The sequence below is a fragment of the Pseudocercospora fijiensis genome (assembly GCF_000340215.1).
Source record: "Pseudocercospora fijiensis CIRAD86 unplaced genomic scaffold MYCFIscaffold_4, whole genome shotgun sequence".
In the NCBI taxonomy this organism is placed as follows: Eukaryota; Fungi; Ascomycota; class Dothideomycetes; order Mycosphaerellales; family Mycosphaerellaceae; genus Pseudocercospora; species Pseudocercospora fijiensis.
Window position 1 is genome coordinate 2,083,632 of NW_006921535.1, and position 12,220 is coordinate 2,095,851.

The 12,220-nt window shown below is 49.2% G+C and overlaps 3 protein-coding genes across 3 annotated transcripts in view; all 3 read left to right on the forward strand.

Moving 5' to 3' along the window:
* Window positions 1–138, forward strand: part of MYCFIDRAFT_153683 (uncharacterized protein) — a 2,495-nt gene extending 2,357 nt beyond the window's left edge. The window contains exon 2 of the mRNA XM_007928149.1: window positions 94–138. The gene's annotated coding sequence lies outside the window, so the exon portion shown is untranslated. The remainder of the gene's footprint in view (window positions 1–93) is intronic.
* A 4,661-nt stretch (window positions 139–4,799) lies between these two features.
* MYCFIDRAFT_215154 (uncharacterized protein) lies at window positions 4,800–7,981 on the forward strand (the record flags this gene model as incomplete). The annotated part of the gene is made up of 4 exons (XM_007928150.1): window positions 4,800–4,811; window positions 4,912–4,926; window positions 5,343–5,923; window positions 5,986–7,981. The coding sequence occupies 4 exons, from the start codon at window positions 4,800–4,802 to the stop codon at window positions 7,358–7,360; spliced, it is 1,983 nt and encodes a 660-aa protein (XP_007926341.1). The 3' UTR covers window positions 7,361–7,981.
* On the forward strand, window positions 7,078–7,981 carry MYCFIDRAFT_211214 (uncharacterized protein). Its single transcript, XM_007928151.1, has one exon. The coding sequence runs from the start codon at window positions 7,617–7,619 to the stop codon at window positions 7,938–7,940; it is 324 nt and encodes a 107-aa protein (XP_007926342.1). The 5' UTR covers window positions 7,078–7,616; the 3' UTR covers window positions 7,941–7,981.
* Window positions 7,982–12,220: the final 4,239 nt, after the last annotated feature.

Here is a 12,220-nt window from a genome sequence, read left to right on the forward strand (position 1 = left end):
AGAACTAAAAGATGTGGAGAGACGGCAGTGCGTGGGGCATATGTATCTACCCTATAGCAGTAAGGGCAGTGGATGATGGAGCATGGACACATGTATATATGCATGTAGTAGCTATCAGTATTGAGAAGGACTGCCCTGCTCTGCTCGCATCTTTCGTTGCTGTCTGGGTGTTAATCGGTTGAAAAAGATGTGACAGCTTGGACTCAAGGTACAGGAAGCATGTCTGTCGAAGTTTAGAAACATATTACCACTCACATTGAATCATTGAGACATGCTCTTTTGCAGAACAAATGACGACCTATCAGGCCATGATCAAATAGCCCTCTGTGTCTTTGAGAACCAGATAGCCACTGATCAACACGTCAGAGATCATGGAGACTTACATTAATACAAGCCCGAAATTTCGGCGTCTTGCTAGTCAGCTTCATTTTGTCCGTGGTTTGAGAGGCTAGGGGAACATCAACTGTAGCTCGGTGCAATTGTTTCCGACGAGTGCTTCCGACATCAGATAATGCAGTCGCGAGTTGCAGACAGGCAATGCTTGGTGAGATTGAGAGACGAGCATTTCCAACGGCTTTCTGCAATCGCATTGCTCGGCTATGAGGCAGTCTTAAACCATCAATATGATTGCAAGCTGGAGAGGAGCTAAAAGTCGTAGCTCCCCGTGGTTTCTTAGGTACAGATAGTACTGGAGGTCTTGTCCATGAATGTTCGGATGCCGTGGTTCTCTTGCAACATTACCTGCTCACTTCAGATGCTGAATGGCGGTCGTCCGTATTGTAGAGATAGGAGATGAAGATTCTGACATCAGCGGGTGACGTTGAGGTGAAGTAGCACAATGATGTCAGTCAATGCCTCTGCTTCTGTGTTGCATTCCAGTATATGCAGGGGACAGAGTTGTGCTATATCTTTGCCCAACTGCATTTGGACTGCGATCGCAGGCGCTCGTGTCGATGTCACGGGTTGTGGACGCTCACTATCAGCGGCCGCTATTCAAGCGCAAGCCTCTACCTGTAGCATACAGGCGTCTGCTTAAGCGACCAGATCATTCACGCCATGGGTTACTCCGCAAAACCTTCCGAAGGTGGATTGCAAGCACTGTCGTCTCACTTGACTTGTTAGTTCAGGAACCATTTATGTTGAGATGAGACTTGACGTCCTGTGCCTGGCCGGGATGCGCATATTCGAAAGCGTGAAGATATCGTGTAGACTTGACGTATGGGCAAAGTCAGGTGTCGTCAGTCCGAGCATCCGGTGTTGGACTGATAACGATGTCGATCAGATACTCTCGGTCCGGCAGTCTCAAAGTTCAAGACTCAGCCTTGTGGTTGACGTCGCACAGGATCGAAGCTGCAATACCAGCCACAACTTTGACTTTATACCAACCACAAGGCTGTGCTATGCGCTCAGAGGTGACGTTTGACCCAAGCGCGAGCGGACGTAATGACCCATTCCCCCAAGCCATCCCTGGACGACACGGAGATGGTCTCCTCAAGGATTGGAGCTTGTGTCCGTAGCAAATGTCATCCTGGTCGGAATCTGATGTATACCAAGTTGAAGATCGCTCGCGCCTGGGAGGAAGGGCGTCGAGGAGTATTTCCTAATGGCGGTGTCTCGGGACCGGGGAAGTTAGGGGCCGTGGGCGTGGTTGGATGCAGTTCGCATGGCATTAGTCCCTACTTAGCATCAATAGTTCACACCGTGTCGAGTCTTCGGTATGCTGAAAAGGGTATTACGAAGGCGCTTCGATCATGTCTCACAGCAATGAGATGAGGCACGCCAGGATACTTCCTTGAAATCACCAGAACTCTGACATGCCCGTTGGCGTCGCTTCAAATCATCGTTCGCAGACTAGGGCACCTCGTGGTAGAGATGCAAAGCGGCGCTGTCATGACTCATGATCACGTTGTTCGACTTGGACCTTGGTAGCAGTTGCCAGTTGGTACCCGTTGTTGCAAACGCTCGCCTGATGAATCTCCGCGATTTTACTCTGAAGCTCCTTCCAGGATCACGAGTTTGCATCCTGGTACATCGCTCTGGCGACATTTCGGCCCATACCGGCTTACTTGCATCATTGCATGCTCGTTCGATCGTTTGCCGTTTGTCGACGTCACGCATGCAACACAATGCTACACCAGCCTTGCGCGTGACATCCAGCTGATGAATGATTGCAGATGCATCGCGCGCTTCCAGGAGAAGTGATCAGCGTCATGCAGGCTCTTGCTGCGCTCATTGTGCTGCGTGTGCGCCCAGAGAGTGATGTTGAGGGGTGTTGATGGTCGTATGATTAGTAGGCTCCGTCATCGCAATATCGACGTTTGACGGTGAAGAACACAAAGAATTCTGGTGCGCTGTGCCTGAAAAGCAGAGTACATGCTTTAAAGGAGCTGGGGTGGTGAAGTCGACTTGGGTCGGACCTGAGGGGGTGCAGGAGAAAGCGGCATCGTACCGCAAGCCCTACGGAGTACTACATAGATCCGAGCCAGGTGCGTGCCAGGACTTGATTTTTGGTTCGGCAGGCCTGTGACAATTTCATGGCTGTCTTTACAATATTATTAGAATAAGTGGTGGGCACGGACTTCGCTCTCCAATAGTGCAAGTGAGGCTCGAAGGAAGGTGCCTTTACAAATCAATAGCATCTCTTTCGGCGGCGTCTCGTGCCTACTCATAACGCGGTACTAATGTACTGTAATGAGGTGCTCACGTGGACTTCCTGGTTGTTTCTTCGGCTCGAGACCGCTAGTCGTTCGGCTGTAGCCTGTGTAGGTAGGCGAGTCCAGGATCGGCGGTCTCTTCCATTGGTGAAGTTGTGGGCTTAGTTGTAGCCAATGTCAGATGCATGCGATGGCTCTAAGAAGCGAATTGATCGGGTTCCGCCGCTCACCGCCGAAAGCAGAACCTTTGCGGCAGCATGGTCTTCTCACGATGAGAACGGGTGCCTTGCGGGTGAGGAGGCATTGCGGAAGGGCGTTGTGGCTGTCGCGAGAGTCTCTGGGGTGCAGCAGCCGAGATTCACACGCGTCTGCCCAGTGCCGTCGTGGATCATGAAGACGAGCAAGGCCGTTGTTTCACCGGTGCACCGTGTGGTTGGCTCCGAGCCATGCACAGGTTTTAGCCGAACTTGTCGCTTTTGGAGATTTCAACCTTGTCGGCTGCAGCGACATTGTATTAAGGTCGAGACGGCGCAAACTTTGAATATGTAGGATGGGATGGTCTAGTGATAGAGCCCACCATCCAGTATATAGTATACACATTGTATATTATACCGTGTATACAGCCTTTACGGCCGGAGACCTGGTATACACCTATAGAGGAGTTATGTAATACGCTGATAACAGCCTAGATACAGGCTTAGCAGCCGGACTTCCTAGGTTATTAAGGTATTCGCACGGGCCCTTACCTGTATACACCGGGTATATACTGGTATATTATACGGTGTATACAGGGCCAATTCCTAGTATACCGTATATCCACATCCCTAGGATGGTCGGCACGTCCTCAAGCGGAGCCTCGTTGATTCATGCCAAGGACATGTACGTATCCCTTTGAAATTTCGACGGCTGAGAGCGTTCATGCAAGTCGCCCCAGTTTTGCCTGTGCGCTCATACAAATTCCGTCTGTGCACACAATTAACCACCTTTTTTACTCCACTTATGTTCGCCAAGCACAACCGGTATGACCTTCAAAGGGATAAGATGTCTGAAGACGCGGGTGTTGTAGATTGGTCCGATGGTGGGGTGGGATCAACGCAGCGCAGCGCAGCGCACGGCAGTCGAGGACATGTTCTTCTTCGCAAATGCCAAGGCTCGTAGTCGTAACAATGAGGCAGGCCCGCGCTGGCACGAGATGAGCCATGACCTCACGGTAACGCTTGCGGTTACGTTCGTTAGCGGCCAAGGGCGAACGTTGGCATCGGTGGCTAAAGACGAGATCAGGCTGCAAAGGGGGTTGCCGGTTTGGCGACAGACGCGGCGCAGACGTGGACATGATCATCGTCAGGACTCAGGAGTAGCTGCCATTGTCCTGAGCGGTCATCATGTCATGAGTTGCAACTGACGGTGGATCCACCGCGTTGCCCATGTTGCGACGCCTGCGCTCCATCAGTGAATTGATGAGCTGAGCCGGGGTGGTAGGTGGGTTTCAACTTTCTTCCAGAAGAGCGCGCGCATCGAAGCTTTCCCGGCACCAGCCTTCGCTACGAGCCAAGGCCTACGAGCCTACGAGCCTACGAGCCTACGAGCCTACGATTGCGGCGAGTCATCGGTAGGGATGTGGATATACGGTATACTAGGAATTGGCCCTGTATACACCGTATAATATACCAGTATATACCCGGTGTATACAGGTAAGGGCCCGTACGAATACCTTAATAACCTAGGAAGTCCGGCTGCTAAGCCTGTATCTAGGCTGTTATCAGCGTATTATATAACTCCTCTATGGGTGTATACCAGGTCTCCGGCCGTAAAGGCTGTATATACGGTATAATATACAATGTGTATACCACATACTGGATGGTGGGCTCCATCACTAGTCATCGGTGCGGTTCGCCCTCGCCCTCGCCCTCGCCTTCGCTTCCGACCTCGCACGACCGGCTACACGTGAGGGAGTAACTCGGACCAACGAGCAAGGGGCGGGGCCCGCGCGGACTCCTGAGTCCTGAGCTGGCGCATACCCATGGCCGGCATGCAAACGACGATGCAGACGCAGATGCAGACGCCGGTGTAGATGCAGCTGCAGATGATGCAGAGGAGCAGTCGCCTCGCCTCGCCTCGCCTCGCTGTCGCACGCCTGCATAGCACATGGCAGCGAGCGTTAGTTAGACGTCGCCACCGTGCAGCGCGCCGCCGCCGCCGCCGCAGTGCCACAAGCAACAGCTGTCGCGCGCCAGATTCGACTGATCGGATCCGCCAGCGGCTGGCTTGGCTTGTACGTACATCGGTCCGCTCATCACAACCCACCCTTTAGCCCGCATCGGCAGAAGCCCGTCGTTGTGAAACCCTATGCCCTGTCCTGCCATGATTGGCTGGATGGCTACCAGGCAGGTGCCGGCAAGCTATGACTAGCCATGTCGAAAAGCATCATACTGTATATCAGTCGCCCTCGACCGCCTCTGGGGCTCGCGGGCTCCAGTATTATTGCCTTCACTCCGTCGAATTCACGTTCCCGCTCGAATCGCTCCGTCGCATGTGCAAGAGTAGGCCGAGTCCACCAGCGCCTTGACGTACGCACTGCCATATTAGCGCAGAACCACCGTCCAAGCCTTAAGCAACTACTACTAGTCGCCATCCGCCCTCCGGGTCCGGTTGGCCGTCGAGAACTCCTTCAAGCTGGCGTTCTCACAGTCTAACGACTCCCCTCCGCCTCTCACCTACAGTGCAGAGAGCACACCCGTGTCGACTCCAGAAACTGCCGGCACACCACCTCCGCCCAAGCAGTCGCGAGACGACGATTTATTCTTCAACTGGCACAAAAAAGCCGCATCCGACAACGCGATCGCCGACGACTTCACCAGCGACGACCTGCTCTTTCCGCCCGACGACGACGAGCCAGAGACTCTACCCCTCTTTCCCACCGCTTCGCCACTACCGCACATCAACGAAATGCCTTCCGCGGCATCTCCGATAAATATCGCCACCAGCCGAACCACCTCCTCTTCACCCAGGAGTCAACAGTCCAACCTCACCTCGCAACTTCGAGATTCGCAAGAACGGGGCGAATCAAATACTATGCCCGCACCACAGCACGTTCCCGTCATGAAGCCACGCCAAGGGTCAGTCAGCATGCTGGGAACCACACCATTCGGCGCAAGGCAGATACCCGGCATGCAGCGTCGTGAGAGCACTTACGGCAACGGCATGTCAGGCAGTCTGGTCGCTGGACAGAGTTGGGGTGGAATCTCCATGGGTAGTTTCATCAGAGACGAGTACGTATTTCTGAGACATATGTCTCAGCTTCAAGTGAATGTGCAACTGACGACACTTGCAGCATTCTCATGGCCGGCACATCTCCGTATCAGTTCAACTCGCCCTCCTTCCACTCTTCGTCGTACCTTCCCAAGATGGAGGCGAACTACATGAAAGACTACGTATGTTGCGACATCCGCCTCGATTCGATGCACGAACTGTTGCAGCATTACGAGGAAGCACACGCAGCTCAGCCAACTCAGACGATGGGACGAACACCCAAGGACCAGCTCCCAAGCAGTAGAGCGGCCAACGCAACAAGCACTGCGCAAGCGGTACAACAGCAGACACAATCGCAGCAGGTGAAAATTCCTCAACGGACACTCGCTCCACACAGCGAATCGATGCCTCCTAACCCTTCGACGCCAATGTTTAGTGGCCAGAGCCAGGACCACATCGGCACCTTCGACAACCTCGACGATATGGATATGGACATGGGCGACGGTGGACCGCAAGTCCAGCAACCACAATACCAACCACAACCTCAGTTTGGCCGACAACAGCCACGAGGGCCTTCGGTCAACGTGAATCTTGCAAACGCATTTCAAGGGCAAGGTCTGAACGCTGCAACGCCTACGACGCCACACGCAAATCTGCAAGGCATGGGCTTACCGCACAATCCAACGGTTTCATCGGTAAATACTCCCACACTCACAACTCAGACTCTCTCACAACAGACAGCGACTCCCGACACTTCACAACCAAGCACACCAGCTGAGCTCGATCCTGACTTCATTGCTTCCATGGGTAACCTTGGTCATATGGACTACAACGCACTGGCTCAAGGCAATTTCGATTTTGGCGCCTTCAATTACATGGGCAGCATGAACAACGGTGGGTCTGCGACGATCGACAATCCTGAGAAGCGGTTACTGAGCAAACAAGGGTTCGGTAACAAGGGAATGCCAAATCCGGCTTTCACGAACGCACAATCAAGCGAACTTGCCAAACGCGTTCGAGAAAGTCAACTTCTCAATGGCCTTGCTGGTGTTGGAGGATTTGTGGGCGAGGAGATCAAGCCGTTCAAGTGCCCTGTCATTGGCTGCGAGAAGGCATACAAGAACCAGAACGGTCTCAAATACCACAAACAGCACGGTCACCAAAATCAACAGCTTAAAGAAAACCCTGATGGTACGTTCTCAATCGTGGATCCTGCGACCTCAATACCATACCCCGGCACGGTCGGCATGGAGAAAGAGAAGCCATATCGATGCGAGGTATGCGGCAAGCGATATAAAAACTTGAACGGTCTCAAGTATCATCGACAACACAGCCCACCTTGCAATCCAGATCTCAAGCTCAACAACCCGAATGTTCCCGGTCTGCCGACCAATCTGCAAAACCTGAATGCCAACGTCGCCGGCGCTGGACTTGTCGGCGAGGGCATGGGCTACTGAGTCAGCTCAATTTCCGCGGTTTGCGGTTCGCTTGGGTGCAGCCCTGCTTACCTGCTCGAGCGCTGTCACATTCCCGTTCACCGCCCGGGCACTCAGCGTCTGTGCAGCGATCGGACGCACACACTTCACCTACAGCTGCACATTGTTTTCTTCCGCATCGCGCAGCATCTACCGTTCGAGACTGGTCGAATCACTCGACCCTTTTTTCGCACATTGTTATAGCGATATCGTTTAGCGAGGCGTTTGGGAGTTTGGAATGATCTCCGAAGGGAGGACCTGGCATCGCCAATGCTTGCTACGATACCCCTCTAGATCGAAATGCCGCGATCTTTGTTTATTGGCAACGGCTTGGGCACAAAAGACCGCTTGGACCTTTATTTTTGATACGACCTCGGGCTACCCTTGGGCACAGCGTCCCAGCTATTTTCTGCTTTGCTCGATGAATCGCCTGACGAATGCACGATGCAAGCAGCGACGGCAAGGATTGCAAGCTTTTACAGAAAACATGAATGGTTTTATTAATGTTGAGAGGATGGCGTTGAGAGCGGCGTTTGAACAGCGAAGAATAGACCACAAGTAGACATCGCCACTTGGTGCGTGAGCACGATAGAGAGACTTCTCACATATGCATGATACCAGCACACATTTCGAACACATCTCAAATCGTCAATTTCCTGCCTGCCTAAGACTTGCTGATGAGAACCATATTGAACCGCAGGGTGGGTTCGAGGGCCCGCCTCCCCGCAAGAATCGGGAATGGCTTGGTGGTCTTCCAAGCTCTCGTCAGCGCCCAAGAGGCTGAAATCCTCCTGTGAACAATCAAATGAATGATGAATGTTCGCGTCGGACTGCAAGACATGGCATCCACGCAAGGAGGAGCGGACTTCTTCATCAATCGCCCAACTGCCAAGGCGGCATCGATCCCGTGGAAAGATCCACCCGCCCCGTCCAACCCAGTCGTGCGCGGCACGCTGCTGCATTTTCGCCGCACTTTCTCAACCGCTATCTGAGCGCTATAAGGAGCGCTATATAGCCTAATCGAGCCTAGCAGTGCCAAGTATAGGTTGTAATTTCCGTCTCTTCCGCGTGCCGTGTGTTCTCGTATAGATATCGCGTTCTATATCGCGTGCCGCGCGCAGGTAAGCACTATAGCGGTCGTAAGGTCGCGGTTAATAGCGATTGTCGCTATAATCGTCGCTATAGTATAGACGCAACGTAGAGACCGTAGTTTCCGCTCGCGGCCGACTATTCTATATACTATTAAGGTATAGTCGCTAGACGACTATATCGATAAGAAGATAGAAGATAAGTATAGGTACGTCGCTTTCTTAATAGATTTAATAGTATGTCGCTATTTAGAGGTTGTTATCGGTTATTAAGTCGCTACTAGAAGTATAACTAGACCTTACTATCGCTGCTTAGCTAATTACCGCGGATATAGGTTTAGTAAGGTAGAGATTCGCTTTCTATCGACTATATTACGAATTAATACTATTAAATAGTCTAATCGGTATACCTACGACCTAATACTAGCATTCTATATAACGTGTCGTCGACTATCGTATTCGTATCGCTAGAAAGACTTATATAACTATTTTAGGCGGCCTAAATGCTTCCTATCTACGATCTTCTCGGATATAATCCTCTATTTAGAGGAACAATTTAGAGACCTCGTACGCTAGCACCTACAATTAAGGCTATACTATAATCTACGACAATTTGTAAGAAGTACTAAACAAGCCGGATATCTAGGTAGATTTTAGGGATTTATCGATAGTACGTTTCGGGGCACTACGAGACCTCTTCGATCGATATATAATTAACGAATCTACTATACGGGGCATAAGAAGAAGCATAGTTACAAGTTCTAAGGCATTATTACGCCTAACGGTATATTATTATCTCTTATCGGCCTATTCGAAGGCAAATCTAACGACTAGTCTATCTAGTACGAATCTCGTATTCCTAAGCGGATACGAAGAATAATAGCAAACAGGCGTACGCTATATCTTTATAGCGATCTAGTATATTACTGCACTTACGGAGTTATCTGTCTATAGCCTAGCAAACCTCTACCTCCTTTAAAGTAGGTATTTAACACTCGAATATCGAGAGTAAGAATAGAGATAGAATATGCCTTTAGAAAGACTCTATAGTTATAGGGATATCTAGGCCTTACTAAGTAGTAATATATTAGCAATTAACCGGTCTTATTATATTATTTAATAGCGACAATGCTTACAAACCTCTATACGTGCCTACGTAGCGGCAATTAGTATACTACTCGCTTCTAAACTCGACCTCCCTTCGCTACGGAATATCTCTATCTATACGGCGATATACCGGAGATAGAAGAACCTCGCTATCCTAAGCGAAAACACGTAAGAAAGCGGAGGCGCCGACATATTACTAGCACTTTAAATAGGACCTAAACGTTCGAGATAAGAGGAAGAATAGTATATCTCGGAGGTCCGGCCGCCTCCGCGGACCTCCGCGGAGGTTAGCTTAGCATTAGCGGAGATATATATATAAGCTAAGCCGACACCCTTACTTACACATTTTACTACTACGCAACACCCGCACCTATATAAAACTATATATACGCTTCATCGTCTATATAAGAGCTATAATATATTTTTTATACGACTTTATACGACTAAAATTGACTATTTAACGGCTATAGAGCGAAAGCAATTTATATATAGCGCTATTCGAGCTAATTATAGCTTAAACTTCGAGAGATCTACGCTCGGATCGTGTTAGGGCTAAGGAGGCTATATATAATTAGTATGTAACTAGGCCGAGTAAAGCTAGGGTCTTAATGCCTTAGGTAGGGCTTAGCGCTTAGCGTTAGGCTAACTCTCCTACCTTCCTCCCTCTTCTCCTAGATCTCTATCGAATACTATACTAATTTACTACTACCCTATCTACCTACTAATATAACCCTTCTTATATAGTATTCGATCTACCCTTTAAGGGTAGCAGCTAGATAGTCCTTATTTCAAGCTTTTAGCGGTATAGCTACGAAAACTATCGATTTAACTATATTACGCCCGAAGAACGGGACCTATACGTACTATTCTATTAAAACAACCGTACTAATTATTAAGCAAGGCCTTCTATACGGCCTATTACACTAAGTTAAGTATACTAGGCCGATATCTACTAATTCCGCTATATCCGCATCTTAGGGGCTAATAATATATTATTAGTAACGCCCCTTACAATAGCCGGTTTATTACGAAATAACAACCGTGCTGCCGCTAGTAGCGCTAGCAACGACAACGCTAGCGGCATAGTGCCTACTAAAGCGCCTCCTACTAAAGTGCCTACTAAAGTGCCTCCTACTAAGGTGCCTACTAAAGAGCCTACTAGAGGGCCTACTAAAGAACCTATAATCGAAGGGGATAACCTATCGTTGCCTATTAACGACATTCTTAGCAATATTGTTAACCGTCGATATAGCTAACTAGCCTTTAGGCCCTAGCTAGTAGCGAGACTTTAAGAAGCTACCTAAAACAGGCTTACTACCTTATATTAAGAACAATAGCTAAGGAATAATCTCCTCGAGATTCGCCGCCTATAGGAGGCCCTAACAACTAATGCTAAACTAATAGTAGGACCTTCCTCGCTACCTGTCTAGAAGAAGGATACTAAACTTAAGGACTATACCGTATTTAATAGCTCTAGCCGCAAGTAGTACAATAATCACATACGTAATTATAAATTGAACTAGCGGAATGCACTAAGGGCCTTGCTAGATAACTACTTATTAGTCGTCTACGCTATATAGTACATTAATAGCGACCTAAAGCGCACCTAGGATAACTATTTTGAATCCCTTAACGATTAGACCGCTATTTAATAGCAGGACTATAAGACTATTATACTAAACACCCTTAGCAACCCTATATTACGCTAGCAGCACGCCTAAGACTAATACCTACGTACTAAACAAAAGGCCGACTAAACCTCTCGATCCTTCGAGGCCTATCTAAAGACCCTTAAGGACGATTTGCTACCTAAAACTGATTCTATCTAGATCTCCGAAATACGCCCTAAATTGAGATAGGAATTAGTCCTTAAATTGGACCGCCGCCGTGTGTTTAAATAGGCTAATCTTATACGCATTTAATTTATAGTTAAAGTCGAAACTGCAAAGCGTATAGTATAGCTATAGCAACGGTTAGAATCTAAGATACGACTATCTACTAACTGTAGTAGCCGCGGTAGAAACTAAGGAAGTACTCCCTAAACTAACACTGCTAACAATAGAAACAGTAACGACTAACGTAGGAGAGGTAGGGGCCGATACCGCGGTAGAAACCCCTAGCGAGGAAGAGGACAAGGAAGGGGCTTATTTCTATATGCCCCTAATCGTTCCTCTAGCTCTAGCGCTAATCCGAGTAGATATAGCAACCTCCTAATCGGATTGAAGTGCTTTAACTACGACAGTACTAGCTACCTACTAGGCTAATGCGACAAACCTAAGGATTAGGCCCGAATCGACCGTACTACCGCCGAGCACCGTAAGCACCTTTTAGCCGCTAATACTACCCCTATCGGTCCTTCGAAAAAAGAATAAGCGCCGCACTAACCGTTAGCCTCGTACGGCGTAAGACTATCGACATTGTGCTAGCTATAATACGCTCCTACCTTATATAGAACACGAAGGGCACTAGCTATTAAACCAAGGTTATACTAGATCTAGGAAATTCAGTTAGTGCCCTTATTAGCTATCGCCTAGCTAAGCAATTAGACCTTCGACAACTGCCGAGGACTAACCTACTAACTCTTGCTTAGTTTAATAACGCTCGGCACTTAACCTATAGGGCCTACTATATTCCTATAGCTCTAAAG

Bases quoted from the DNA above. Each gene is read 5' to 3' on its own strand.
- MYCFIDRAFT_211214 (XM_007928151.1), top strand. From the start codon at position 7,617: ATGATCTCCGAAGGGAGGACCTGGCATCGCCAATGCTTGCTACGATAC.